Source organism: Trachinotus anak, unplaced genomic scaffold (assembly GCF_046630095.1).
Source record: "Trachinotus anak isolate AG129_WGS33_773 ecotype Australia unplaced genomic scaffold, CSIRO_AGI_Tana_v1 ptg000016l, whole genome shotgun sequence".
Taxonomy (NCBI): Eukaryota; Metazoa; Chordata; class Actinopteri; order Carangiformes; family Carangidae; genus Trachinotus; species Trachinotus anak.
Genome location: NW_027273867.1, coordinates 22851645 through 22864421, shown reverse-complemented (window position 1 = coordinate 22864421; position 12777 = coordinate 22851645). Strand labels below are relative to the sequence as shown.

At 46.0% G+C, this 12777-nt stretch overlaps 1 protein-coding gene across 3 annotated transcripts; it reads left to right on the top strand.

Annotated features, from left to right (window-relative positions):
* The first annotated feature begins 11 nt into the window (after positions 1 to 11).
* Positions 12 to 12334, top strand: LOC139634088 (polyhomeotic-like protein 1). 3 transcript variants are annotated; one of them, XM_071500340.1, is made up of 15 exons: positions 12 to 275; positions 1795 to 1922; positions 3056 to 3166; positions 3488 to 3559; positions 3826 to 3954; positions 4716 to 4880; positions 5016 to 5097; positions 5227 to 6227; positions 7296 to 7431; positions 7525 to 7697; positions 7808 to 7898; positions 8450 to 8537; positions 9977 to 10202; positions 10777 to 10981; positions 11115 to 12334. In XM_071500340.1, the coding sequence occupies exons 2-15, from the start codon at positions 1800 to 1802 to the stop codon at positions 11264 to 11266; spliced, it is 2754 nt and encodes a 917-aa protein (XP_071356441.1). In that variant the 5' UTR covers positions 12 to 275; positions 1795 to 1799; the 3' UTR covers positions 11267 to 12334. The 3 variants fall into 3 exon arrangements, with proteins under 3 accessions (XP_071356441.1, XP_071356439.1, XP_071356440.1); XM_071500338.1 differs by having other exon boundaries at positions 142 to 275; positions 1798 to 1922; positions 11115 to 11418; XM_071500339.1 differs by having other exon boundaries at positions 143 to 275; positions 9995 to 10202; positions 11115 to 11418.
* The last annotated feature ends 443 nt before the right edge of the window (positions 12335 to 12777 follow it).

Genomic DNA, 12777 nt, shown 5'->3' with positions numbered 1-12777 from the left:
GCTGCTCCGTCATCCCGTCGCGCCGGAAAAGGCCGAGCAGGAGAAGGAGGCGTTTCCCTCCAACAACACATCAGCTGCAAATTTATGCAAAACAGAAGAAGCGCTGCTGCTGGTGGAGGCGGCGGCGGCGGAGGAGGTGGTGCTGCGGCCGTCCTGCACACAAGAGGAGCGGAGCAACAACAAACAGCACGGGAGCGAACAGCTCCGGAGGCCACCGAGTCGTTTTCCTGCCCGTGGCCGGTGCAGCGGGAGGCGGAGGAACCGGACCGGGGCCGGTAAGGACGGACCGAGAGCCCCGTTACCGAGGCAGACAGGAGCGGCAGCGCCTAGCGGGATGCTAGGAGGGGTAGCCTCCGGTCTGAAACATGGAGGGTAGCTAGCTAACATTAGCTCTGTGTGTGTGTGTGTGTGTGTGTGTGTGTGTGTGTGTGTGTGTGTGTGTGTGTGTGTGTGTGTGTGTGTGTGTGTGTGTGTGTGTGTGTGTGTGTGTGAGGATGGCTGCAGCTGAAGAGGAGACGGGTTTTACTCCTGGGGGGTCTGAAGCTCGCAGACTGACCGAGCTGGGTCAGGACTGTGTGTGTGTGTGTGTGTGTGTGTGAATTTACTGCAGGTTATAAATAAAGGTTATAAATCTGTACAGGACTTAGTGCAGGAGAAACTACAACTAACAAAAACAACAACAAAAAAACAAAAAATTAAAAAAAAAAAAAAAAAAAATTGAGGGTTTTGAGTCTGAAATGAAAATATAAAAAGCATAACAGACTTTTGTATTCACTGGTCCTGGAGCCTGGTTTTCTCAGACTGTAGCTGGAAAGACTTTTGAAGTTTGCTATGGTGCATTCAGGTGCAGTCTGAAATAAATTACAAACAAATAACAACACATTTGAATAACTAATTTGCTTCTATTATGTGATAGGATATTAGCTTGGTCAAGAAATATCAACGTCTGTATATATGTCGGATAAAAACTGGAAAAAAATGCTGAACATATGTTTGAGGTAAATCAGTGGAGTGTTGCTATTACGTGTGAACTGAGATCTAACAGGTCTGATTATCGAGTACAAGATAAACTTATCAAAGGTGTTTGTTTGTTTGTTTTTATCAGCTGATTGATATTATAGAAGGGACATATGTATTTGTCATCGTGATGCACAAATAAAGGCAAGGTTTCTCCATGTAAACGAGCATTTAGCAACAGATTATGTCTTAAAATGTTTGGAAAGTTGTCTTGCAGCACAGAGCTCTGATTGGTTGGATTCACCTGGATTTATTGACAGTTCATTTTTGTTTTGTATGAATTTTCATTTGTGTGTGCAAATGTCGCTGAATTCCTCAAATGAATGAAAAGTCAAGTGCACTATTTATTTATTTATTTATTTATTTATTTATTTATTTATTTATTTAATGGTCATGTGCATTTTCAAAATTTGAAAAAATAAAACTGTTGCAAAGAAGTTTTAATTTTCCTTGTAAATACTAATAATCATTCAGTAACTGCTTTTCATATTCAGTCTGGTTGTGTCTCACCCGGCTGGTACAGTTTGACTCTATCATTCCTGCAGGAAACAGGTGTTTGTGAAGCACTGAGGTGTTGTGACGTCCTTCCAGGTGAGGCGTCAGGAGACAACACCAGTTATCAGTGTCAGTGTGAAGGGGAGCGTAGCAGCCAGAGCAAACGTGGGCCCCTCAGTCACGCTGTCTCAGCTGTGTGAGGGACCAGTTTGTCAGGAGAAGTGACGGGTGCTTCTTCAAAAGTGTGTGTTTGACCGATGGACGTCCGCTCTGTCTTCTCAGCAGCCATGGAGACGGACGGAGAGCAGAACCAGCAGGGGGCCTCCACCAATGGGAGCGCTGCGCCCGGGACCAGCTCCCGCCCCTCTCCCATGAACTCCATGTCTCTGTATGAAAGACAGGCAGTGCAGGTAGGTGTGTGTGTGTGTGTGTGTGTGTGTGTGTGTGTGTGTGTGTGTGTTTCACAGGAGTCGTTCTGCTCAGACTGATGCTGTTTTTCCTCAGTCCTGAAATGATCAGTCGGCTTAATCATTTATTTGTTTGTGGACAGATAATTAATGAACAACAATTGATAACTGATTAATCGTTTCATTATATCACTAATGCACAACAATACATTTTAATACATCTTATACAGAGTTTATTCGTTTTTCTGCTCATTTTGAAGTCTCAATTATCTGAAATTGTCTTAAACACACAACACATGGATTCACTTGTCATTGTCAGCTTCCTCCATGTAAAGTGACTCTGTACTTAAAACGACTCCTCGTCACGTTTTACCTCTTGGTCTCGAGACGCTGGACTTTCTAATCAGAGCACACAACCTTGTGATTCAGGTCTGGATTTAAAGAAACGAGACTCGGAGAAGCTTTTGGCTGCAGACGAAGGTTAATGAAATTCATTCATTCATTTTTATGTGGCCTGTTAAATCAGGCGAACATGAGAGCTGTGTCCAGTATGAGGCATAAAACAGGAGCTTCACATGACAAAGGGCTGGATTTGGATTTTTGTGCGTCACAGTTTGTTTGGTAGAGGAAGGATGTGCTTATTTGTCTCTGTAATCTGTGATGTGTATGTAGGCTGAGGGACAGGAAGTGATGGAGGGCGGCTGAATCTGGGAGGTGAAGAGAGAGATGGAGTCTCTCTGGGTTGATGGAGGCTGGGTGTAATTTTCTCAGGCTTCTGTCACCATGCACGGCCATCTGTCTTTGTCAGGGCGCTCACACTAATCCAGCCCGCCACGCTCACTTTCATCTTACAACTTATTACTGTATGAGCCTCAGCTCATACATCAGGCAGCTGGCAGCAGGCTCAGCACCCTCCCTTCCTCCCTGCTTCCTCTCCCCTTGTTTCTCTTATTTCTCTTTCCTCTTTCATGGTGCTGAACCTTCTTTTCTTTCTCCCAGGTCTTACTAGTCCTACTTCTTTCATTCCTCCCTCTCCTTACTTCTGTCTCTTCTTCATCTCCTCCTCTCTAACCTCTCGCTCCAGTTCCTTTACTGCCCCTTTATTTGTCCTTTCTCTCCCCTCCTCCTCCCTCCAGGCCCTGCAGGCGTTACAGAGACAGCCGAATGCAGCTCAGTACTTCCAGCAGCTGATGCTGCAACAGCAGATCAACAACGCCCAGCTGCAGAACCTGGCCGCCGTGCAACAGGTAAAGGTGCACGCATGTTATACTGTCTGTAAACTTATGTCAAAGGTTGAGACGAACAGAAAAAAATAGTAAAGTAATAAAAGACACCAGAGGAATCACAGAACAAAACAAAAGAACCGCAGCATGCAGCAGCAGCTCTGCATGAAGAACAAACTGGAAACCACCAGAAAAAGATGTGAAGCCACAGAACTGTAGCTGCTGGACCCAAACAAAGAGCCGGTGTAAACATGTCACTGTCGGCCGTGTCGGGAAATCTAAAACTTCTCTTCTCTTCTCGCTTCACCTCACTTCACCTCCTCTTCCTCTTCCTCTTCCTCCCAGGCTACTCTGGCTGCCAGTCGTCAGTCAAGTCCTTCCAGCAGCAGCTCGTCTCAGACCACCAGCACCACAGCTGTACGTGCACTTCTCTGTTCTTGTTTTTTTTTTTTTTTTTTTTGCTGCAGCTCATGCACAGACTCTTTCATAGTCTCCGACAGCGTTCTGCCGGTTTCATGTAAAATCAAACCAGCCCAAGGAGCGAATTGAAATGATCAAAGTTAAGCTGAATCCCTCCAGCCTCTGCACTGTGGTGGGAGTGTGTTTGATTTACACTTCTAAAAATACGTGCTTTTAAATAAATCATTTACAAACACATTAAAGTTGCACATTGTTGTTTTCAGGTCAGTGTCACATCTGGAGCCGGGTCCACAACCAGCAGCCGTCCCATGGGCGCCTCAGCAACATCCACCATCAGCCAGTCGGTGCTGCTGAGTGGGACGGCAGGAGGGCAGGGACAAATGTACCTGAGGGTGAGTTTCACATACGCCAGGGGTCGGCGAGCAAGTTCAGCCTCGGACCAGTTCTCTCTAATCTGATGGTGGGCAGAAGATAATCAAAGACCAAGTTCATGAATTGATCGATAAAGATGCAGCTGGAGTTTTTGTTTCTGTTCACATGTCACAGTCACATATTCTTTGTTTGACTGATTTACTGAACAGTTTTTTCACACCACCACCACCACCACGGCTAATTCAGAGGTCTGTCAAGCAAGAAGCAGAACCTGTGGAACTTCCTGTCAGAATTTTTAAGAATAGTTTTTAGAATAAAAACTCTCATTAGCTTGAAATAAAACACTGATGCAAAAAAACGCACTTTTATTTTATAGGCAAAATCACTAAAGAGGAAGTGATTCTGTGGGTAGCTGTTGTTGTCATGACGGAGATCTGTTGTAGCAGATAAAAGTCTAATGAGCATGAATTATAGCAAAATGTAAGTCTGTCAGTCTGATGATGTAAAATTTAAAAAAAATTATCAAAATAATCTGGCAGCCAGATATTATTGCTGATGAGCAGTTTTGGCTGCAGTTTGCCATCCACTGACAAACAGTTTCACCAGGAGGGAGAAAGTAATGAGCGTTACAGAGGTTCCTTAAAGCAGAGTGGGAACATTTTCTGGCTGATGTTAGAATTAAAGTCAGATCACGTCCTCAGTCGGAGCTGATGCTCTGTTTATCTTGACACCAGTGTTGGTTTAGTTTCTGTGTTTTGGTGACTGTCCTGTCGTCCGGCAGGTCAACCGATCCCTCAGGGCCCCCATCTCCTCACAGCTCATCTTCATGCCCGGCAGCACGGCAACTGCTGCCGTGGCAACCGTCACCCAGCAGCCACAGGCTCACCAACAGCAGCAAGAGGTGACTCCAACCTCCTCCGCCAGCAGCCAATCAGACAATGATCAGGTTTGTGGAATGGATGTGTGGAGGGTCTGAGGAGAGAACTAACCTCTGACCTCACACCACACTGATCCCTCAGCTGGCGGCTCCACCGTGGAGCACTGTTGTCACACGGATTTTCCTCTCTGTCCCTTTATCTAGGTGCAGAATCTCGCCATGCGAGGTGTGTCCGGTCCCAAAGGTGTGGGTGTTAAGACGGAAGCCCCAGAGAGGAGTGACTCAGGTAGGGGGGGGGTGAAGGCAACCTGCTTGACTTGTAACAGCATCTGACAACCGAGCTAACTGTTATTCCAGGTTTAAATGTCATAAGTGTGTGTGTGTGTGTGTGTGTGTGTTTCTTTCTTTTTCCCAGCTGCCTACTCTCTGGTCCAGCCCTCCCACCAGTCAAACCCCCAGTCTCCCGCTAAGCCAAGCCAGCCTCAGCCCCAGACCCCCCACATCAAAATCCCCACGTACCCTCAGCCCACCAACCTCAAAGCCCACCCTTCTTCTTCCTCTGGCGCCTCCTCCTCCTCCACCTCTTCCTCCACCTCCTCCATCCCTCTCTCCCAGCTGCTGCTCCACGGGACCCGGACCATTACCACGGGAACCACAGCTCCCACAGCAACGCACACTCTGGTCCTAACGTCCAATGCGGCATCCCAGCCCCACGGGTACCCTGTTGGCACGGCGACCATCAAACCGGCAGTCAACACTCAGACACTGGTGGTGCAGCCTCTGCAGAAGACCTCGCTCAGCGCAGAGAAGTCAGGCCACGGCAACGGACCCATCCCCATCCAGCCTAAAACTCTGCAGGGGCTCCGTCTGCCCCTCCAGCTGCCTTCTAGGAACCCCCCTCCCATCCTGCCTGCCCCCCCACCGGCCAGCAGCTCTGCCCAGCCTGTGCAGCCCCCTCAGCAGCCGCCGCACATTCCAGTCCAGATCGTGGGCGCCAGGCAGAGCACGCTGGGAAACGCCCAGGCTCTGGCTCTGGCCCGGAGCAGCTGCAGCCAGGACGGAGCCGCCGTCCTCACCAGCTCGTCCAGCCTGCTCACCATGGTGGCCTCCATCGCTTCCAGGGAGGGCGGGGTCGTGGGCCGAGGGGTGGGGCTAAAGGCGCTTCAGTCACCACAAGAAGCTCCCCCGTTGGCTCAGGTGTCTCAAGTGCACCCGCAGGCCAATCAGAACTCCGGACAGAGTCAGAACGGACCCATAACTTCAAGCCCCGCCTCCTCCCAGTCCCCCATTGTTTCCTCTCCTCCCTCCTCGCTCTCTCGTTCCTCGCTCTCCCTCCCCCTGCCGACTGAAGAGCAGAGAGGAGCGTCAGCTGCTGTGACCACCAATGGAGACTCATCAGGAAGTCAGACTCCACAGGTCAGCTGATCGCTGTTCGCACTCGTTATTACACTGATGCAGTGTCAGCGTCTCAGTCTGTGTTTGTCTGTGTAACAAATACATTTCATATATTCACACTTTTTCTCATACAGTGGTCTTAAATGGAATAGTTTGACATTTGTGTGCAGTTGAGGTACTTAGTTTCTGACCAGGAGCACGATGGAGCTTTGTTTTAATGGTTCCGTGTTTGGTCTCTATCATGCACGCTCACACCATCACACGTGCACATGGGATCCACTGTCTGCTGCAGGTTTCAGGTTGATCATTAGATGGTGGTAATGCACTAAGAAATGTGACAATGCTTTTGCTTTTGCAGTGAAGAACAAGGCTTCAAGCCAGCGAAGAAATTCTGGATGTAAACGATGTAGGATTTAAGATAAAAAATAATCGGCGCTGCGGATGTTTTATGAGGACAGAAATGCATTTCCAACACGTGGTGGTTTTAGTTTTTGGTGAGAAACAACTTTTGTTTGTTTACCAAAAAACTCTGCAGGGCACCAGAGCGAGGACGTGATTCGCTGAGCTTGTCTGACTCTGAAGTTCGGGGGCCGCATCCTTCATGGGTTTATTTGAAGACCCCGTCACAGCGGTGCAACAAGGCCGCCCAGAGAAATGCATCCTTAGTTTCCTGGGAAACGAAAAATCCACCTGTTTGATCATTCGTGGCCCAACCTATCCCAAGATTCATTGCACGGCAATTGCCCAGTGATGAATCACTTATCAAGAAGATGCAGGACTCTGCAAGTGAAACAGTAGCCAGGATAAATAGGAAACCCTCCGTAGACCAGACCTTCGTGGGCCGCGCCTTTGTTGACCGTGTTCTCCGAAGGATGCGGCCCCTGAACTGGGACACAGCTAAAGTGTGTGCAGTGGCTTCCCTAGGAGTCTTATCATCACTGTGAGGTTGCTAGGCAACCAGTGGAAGCTGCTGGTCCAAGGGTGAAACTGTTGTTGTTGTTGCAGTTACTTCCTAAACAACAGCCTGAAACACACGGTTCATTAGCATCTCCTGTAACTTGACGTAATCTTTTCTAACTCATGTTTCAGGGGAAGCAGATGACTGGCTCACTGAAAAGGAAGTCAGACTCAAATTCAGCCAATGATGAAGATGGCCCCTCCCCCCCACGGATCCAGCCTGTCAGAGATCATGCCTCTGTGCTCCCGACCAATCCCATTGAAGCAGGTAACAACAACAGAGACACGTGTAAATCTTCATAGTTGATAAATAACATGAGACTAATCTAACACACTGTCCTCCTCCTCACCCCCCCACCAGGCTCTGCTGCGCCTCCTCCTGCCCCCCCCTCTCCCTCCCCAGTCCTGTCAGTGTCCCGTGGGGTATGCGGTCAGGGGGAGAGAGCTCCTCCCCCTCAAGCCGTGGTGAAACCTCATGTCCTTACTCACCTTATAGAGGGCTTCGTGATCCAGGAGGGGGCGGAGCCTTTCCCTGTGAGTACGCAGGATCTGTAGTCTTTGATACCCCACTCCCACAGGAGACACGCCCTCTGTTATGACACTGTTTTCGAGGTCGCTGAGCTTTTCTTTCTGTTTATTGGCAGGTGTGTGGTCCAGTGAAGGACTCGGCCGGGGAGGATTTAGCTAATGACAGTCCGGATACTAACCAATCAGAGACAGTTACCACTGCAACAGGTAACAGCTTTTAAAGTACTGCTGACATGTCTGAGGGTCGAGACTTTCTGTTTATGCTTCAGATTTTGTAAAACGTGATCTGAGTTCTCATCTTTAAGGTTAAGCTTTAGCTTCATGTGACTAAAATCTCCCAAAACAGCTGTAGTTAAATGGGCCTGACACAAGTTTGAGCTGTTTATTTGCTCTTCCAGCTAACTGTCCATACTAATTAGCTTGTTAACCTTGCCAAACGTAATTAACATAATATGGATACGGAGAACAGGATTTTAAACTGTGCAACAAAATGACCCTTGTTTGACCCTTGTTTGTTTGAGCTTGGAGACATGAACATTTTAATTACAACCTCCATGCTGGAATTTACCCACAGGCAGCACCACAGCAGAGTGAAATGTCTTTTCTCAGTGTGGTATCATCGTGTAGACTGATGTTTGCTTTGTTTGTCGGAGTTTTTCTGATGCAGCGTTATAGTAGTCCAACACATTTATGTGCAAACAGTAGAAATGATAAACTTTTAACTTGTGCTCTGTTCTCTCTCTGAACTCTCCCCTCAGTGCTTAAGTGTGAGTACTGTAAAAACTTTGCTCCTGCCAGCCAGTTCAGAGGCACCAAAAGGTTCTGCTCCATGTCTTGTGCCAAGAGGTACTTCAACATGCATGAAATATAATATATACAGTGGGAGAAGCTGCCTGAGAATTCACTGTAATGCTGCTGTGGCCTGTTTTCCCTCACATTTTAAAGGGATTGTTGCAACACAAAGGCCAGAGAAAAATTTTCAGTTTCTCAGAGACCGGCCACAGTTGGAATTTTAGAAATAATTGTCTTTTTTTTTTTTTAAATACATCACCAAAATTTCACGTTTTAGTTATTTGTTCAACTATTTAAAGGTCCCATATAGCATAAAGGCAGATGTCCATGTGTTTCTGATTATAAAGCAGGTCTAGGTTCTATATTAATACTGTGAAAGTATCAAAGCCTCAGTCCACAGAGAAATGCACACAGCCTGTATTCAGACACTGAGCCTTAAAACCAGCCGTCAGGACTTCTGGAACGTTGTGATGTCACAACAAAGCAGTCGCCGCTCTCAGCCACGCCCCAAGCCCCGCCCACCTGGACCCACCATCCAACCTTGCAGGATTTGGTTTCTCTGAGTGTTTACCTGAAATCTGCTGTGTTTTTATTCAATTACTCAGAAAACAGTCAGCCAATCAGAAGAGAGGCTCAGATCCTCTCTCACTGACCTGTTGTTACTGGAGCTCCAGAGAGAAGCCTGAGAGGAGATGTAAAACTACACTGAGATGGTTTTTGGGTCTTAAAACCACAAATATATCTTCTTATGGTTATCAGTGTAAAATATGGGACCTTTTTAATTTTTTAATTTTACTAACTCTAATTTTGTCTCAAATCTCTTCATTACCAGATATTTAAATCTGGTCAAGGTAAAGATAGATTACATCCTTTTTGAGGTAAAGAAAAGACAAAGAAATATCAGAATCATCTTTTTAAAACTTGGTGGTTCTAATTTGTTTGTAATCTTAGAACGTGAACTCGTCTTCGTGTCATCAAACCCTCCAAATAATCCAAAATCTTACACGACACGACCTCTGTGTCCTGAAAAGAGACTAAATGTGACAGTTACATGTGAATTCTCAGGTGACTGCAGCTGTATGTGTCACAGCATGTGTGTTTTCTGTTCTCATGGTTTATTTTTGTGTTTGAAAACTGTGGTAGCTTCACTTCATGCTCATTTCTTTGTAAATAAATAAAAAAAAAAAATAGCATGAAAACTTCTCGAGTCAAATCTCAGTCCAGTCCAGTTAGTTTTGTTGATGTTTTTTCTCTTTTGAATTTGCTTCACATTAAAACTGTATTTATGGTGTCACTTTATAAACAATGCTCTGTCCGCATTGTTTGTAACAGTCAACATATGATTTTACATTTTCTGCTTCTGCTTTGCATTTGTCCCTTTGCCCACTACGTGTGTATAGGTTATATACCACATATGGCGCAAAGAGATAAAGACTATGTTTTGCTCGTCTTGGCTTCAGTACCGTATATGTCACTCTTTGTCTACGATACAGTATGTATTGGTTCCCCAGGTACAACGTCAGCTTCCGGCAGCACTTCTGTGTGCGGCAGGGTCATGGCCAGGGTCAAGGTCAGGATCACGCTCCGGCTCGGGATCAAGGCCAGGGTCACCTCTCCAACTCGGACGAGGAGGGAGGAATCGCCAGGCGGAGAGTTCCCCGCAGGACCAGCTCAGAGATAGCCAGCGCCAAGATAGCAGGGAGACCCATACCTGTCAAGGTGAGTCAGGACCGCGTATTCATCGAGTCGCCTTTAAGTTCCCATATTTTACACTTTCCTAAGCCCCCGGTCCAGTCATGTACCAGGTTTATATATTTTTATGGCTATCAAAACCTCAAATAAAAAAAGATATGGGACCTTTAACTGCTTGAGTCACTATGCTCATATACATGTAGCTGAACTATGAGTAAGCTACTGCAAAATTTAGTTGAACTACTGATTTTAATTACAAGTGGTTCACTTCTCCACAACACTGGCAATAACACATGAATGAGTTTGACAATATGGATGGGCACATTCTGAGGTGCAAAGCAGCTCATGGATCCGTACCCGGCGCTCAGTCACCCCTGTTAACGCTTCCTACCCCCTACTGGCTGCAAAGGGTTAAAACAGCCGTCACAGACAGGGAACAACTGCTTTAGGGGCTTTATTTCAGTGATGACACTTTTCATTTTCATCATTTCATCTGCTACAGTTTGCTCATTATTTCTGGATGTGGTCGCACACAGTGCAGCCTCAGGCTTCTACAAAGGGGGCAGTTTAAAATGTCTCACCCCCCCTGTGCTCCTCGCAGTGCCGTTCAGAGTCCAGCCATTCAGAGGAGGAGTCCAGCGGGGAGGAGGATGAAGACGACCCCCTGTCCCTCTCCCCAGCGTCCTCCGCCTCCTGCCACCAGCCGCCTCCTCCGCTCCCGGCAGACTCTGCACCCAGCTGCCTGCCTGCTGTCCCCGCCCAGTGGAGCGTCGAGGAAGTGTCACAGTTTATTTCCTCGCTACAAGGTGGGAAGATTGTGTCATAAGAAACAAAGATCTTCGAGCTTAATTACAGAGTCTTTTTTGTAAATAAGATTTCTAACCATTTTCTTCATCACACTTCTCACCTTCCCCGTTTTTATCCCTCCTCTTCCCGCAGGCTGCGAGGAGCTCGCCTCCCAGTTCCTGTCACAGGAGATTGACGGACAGGCGCTGCTGCTGCTGAAGGAGGAGCATCTCATGTCCACCATGAACATCAAGCTAGGTCCCGCCCTCAAGATCTGTGCCCACATTAACAATCTGAGAGACTGATGTCTCCATAAATCCACTCCATGTTCAAAGTCAAGCCCCGGGCATTTACCCCAAACTCTTGTCCTGCATCCAGCTCAGATACAGAACTGGTTCCAGGGCAGTGAAGTCCTGCAGGTGAAGGTACAGTTCTCAACGGCCGCAGCACTTGAATCTGTTGTTGGTTTGTCCGCTCTTTAACGTGTTTTTAAAGGTTGTTTTGTGAGTTCCTTAAAAATCTGTCATATATGTCAGTTGCAAAAAATGCAACCGATTACAAACTACACTTTGGTGAAGACACACGTCTCCTGAAATGCTGCTTCTGTGCAAAATCGGTCCTTGCAAGCAGAAATGGTTTTTACCAAGTGATTACATTTTCCTTTTTCAATCTTTCAGTCTTAACACCTGTGTTGTAAAGGTGCAGAAATGAAGGTTTTGAATGTATTTTCAATGCAGAAATCACTTTTACTGAGTTCAATGAGTAAATGAGGATAAACCTGAATCCATGGTACCTGCACAGGGTTCCCACATTTTACAAGTTGCTGCTCTTTCTACAGACTTTGGCCCAGACTTTTGTTACATCTCATATTCCAAGTTGAGGAATATGACAAACACACAATTGTTTCATTCATTGTGCAGGAAAAATGTTTTTTAGAAAGATTTTGACTCTTTCTTGGCTTCAAAATAAATTCCAGATTGTAGTTTAGCACTGAAATATATTTGATGACAGCTCCTCACCTGGTTTTAGCCACAGTCAGAACAGGATTCAGACAGATTTAAAGAATTCACTCAATATCTCAAGATTACAGCTGATTTTAATTTGAAAAAGTATTTTGTAAGGACAGCACTTAAACAATTTCCACCTTTAATGTTATGTATTTAATAAAAAAAATAGTACTTTCAGCATCATAATCACTTTGTAAAAAAAAGGAGGCATCATCATTTGTAAATGGTGGCACTTTTATTTTGAAAGTGGCCTGTTCTCTTACTTACAGGGTACAGTGAAAGGTACAGGGTACTGGCTGCAGAGATGCTGGTCCAGAGTCCAAATGAGACCCAAGGTTCAGTGATGATTTTATATTTCAAGGACAATATGCTGATGTTACTTGTCTTTTTCTCTCATCTCTATTACACACAGAGCACAGCAGCAGTAGACAAAAACTCTACTGCGAAATGCTTTTTCCCTCAGTATCTTCAGGGGATTCAGCCTTTTCAAGTTTTTTCTTAACAGAGGTCTCATTGTTGACTCTTAAAAAGCACTAAAATCTGCGACAGTTTTGTTCTGTTAGTCAGTTTGACCAATTCGAGATGGTACAACCAGCTGCTTGTGGCGGTATGTGTACGAGTGATGGGTAACGTCACGGGCTTGATTTTGTGTAGGGACATAAAGTTTAAAACAAAAGCTGAAAGAGATAAAGGATGATGATGATGATGAAGCTGTTAATCTGAAGTAACTTTGAAGGTCCCATATTTTAAGATATATTTGTAGTTTTAAGAACCAAAAACCATCTCACTGTAGTTTCACATCTCTGGTC

Excerpts from the sequence above, each read along its gene's own strand:
- LOC139634088 (XM_071500340.1), top strand. The coding sequence starts at position 1,800 with ATGGAGACGGACGGAGAGCAGAACCAGCAGGGGGCCTCCACCAATGGG. Across the intron at positions 6,228-7,295 it reads CAGGAAGTCAGACTCCACAG|GGGAAGCAGATGACTGGCTC; the intron begins GTCAGCTGATCG and ends CTCATGTTTCAG. Across the intron at positions 7,432-7,524 it reads GACCAATCCCATTGAAGCAG|GCTCTGCTGCGCCTCCTCCT; the intron begins GTAACAACAACA and ends CCCCCCCACCAG.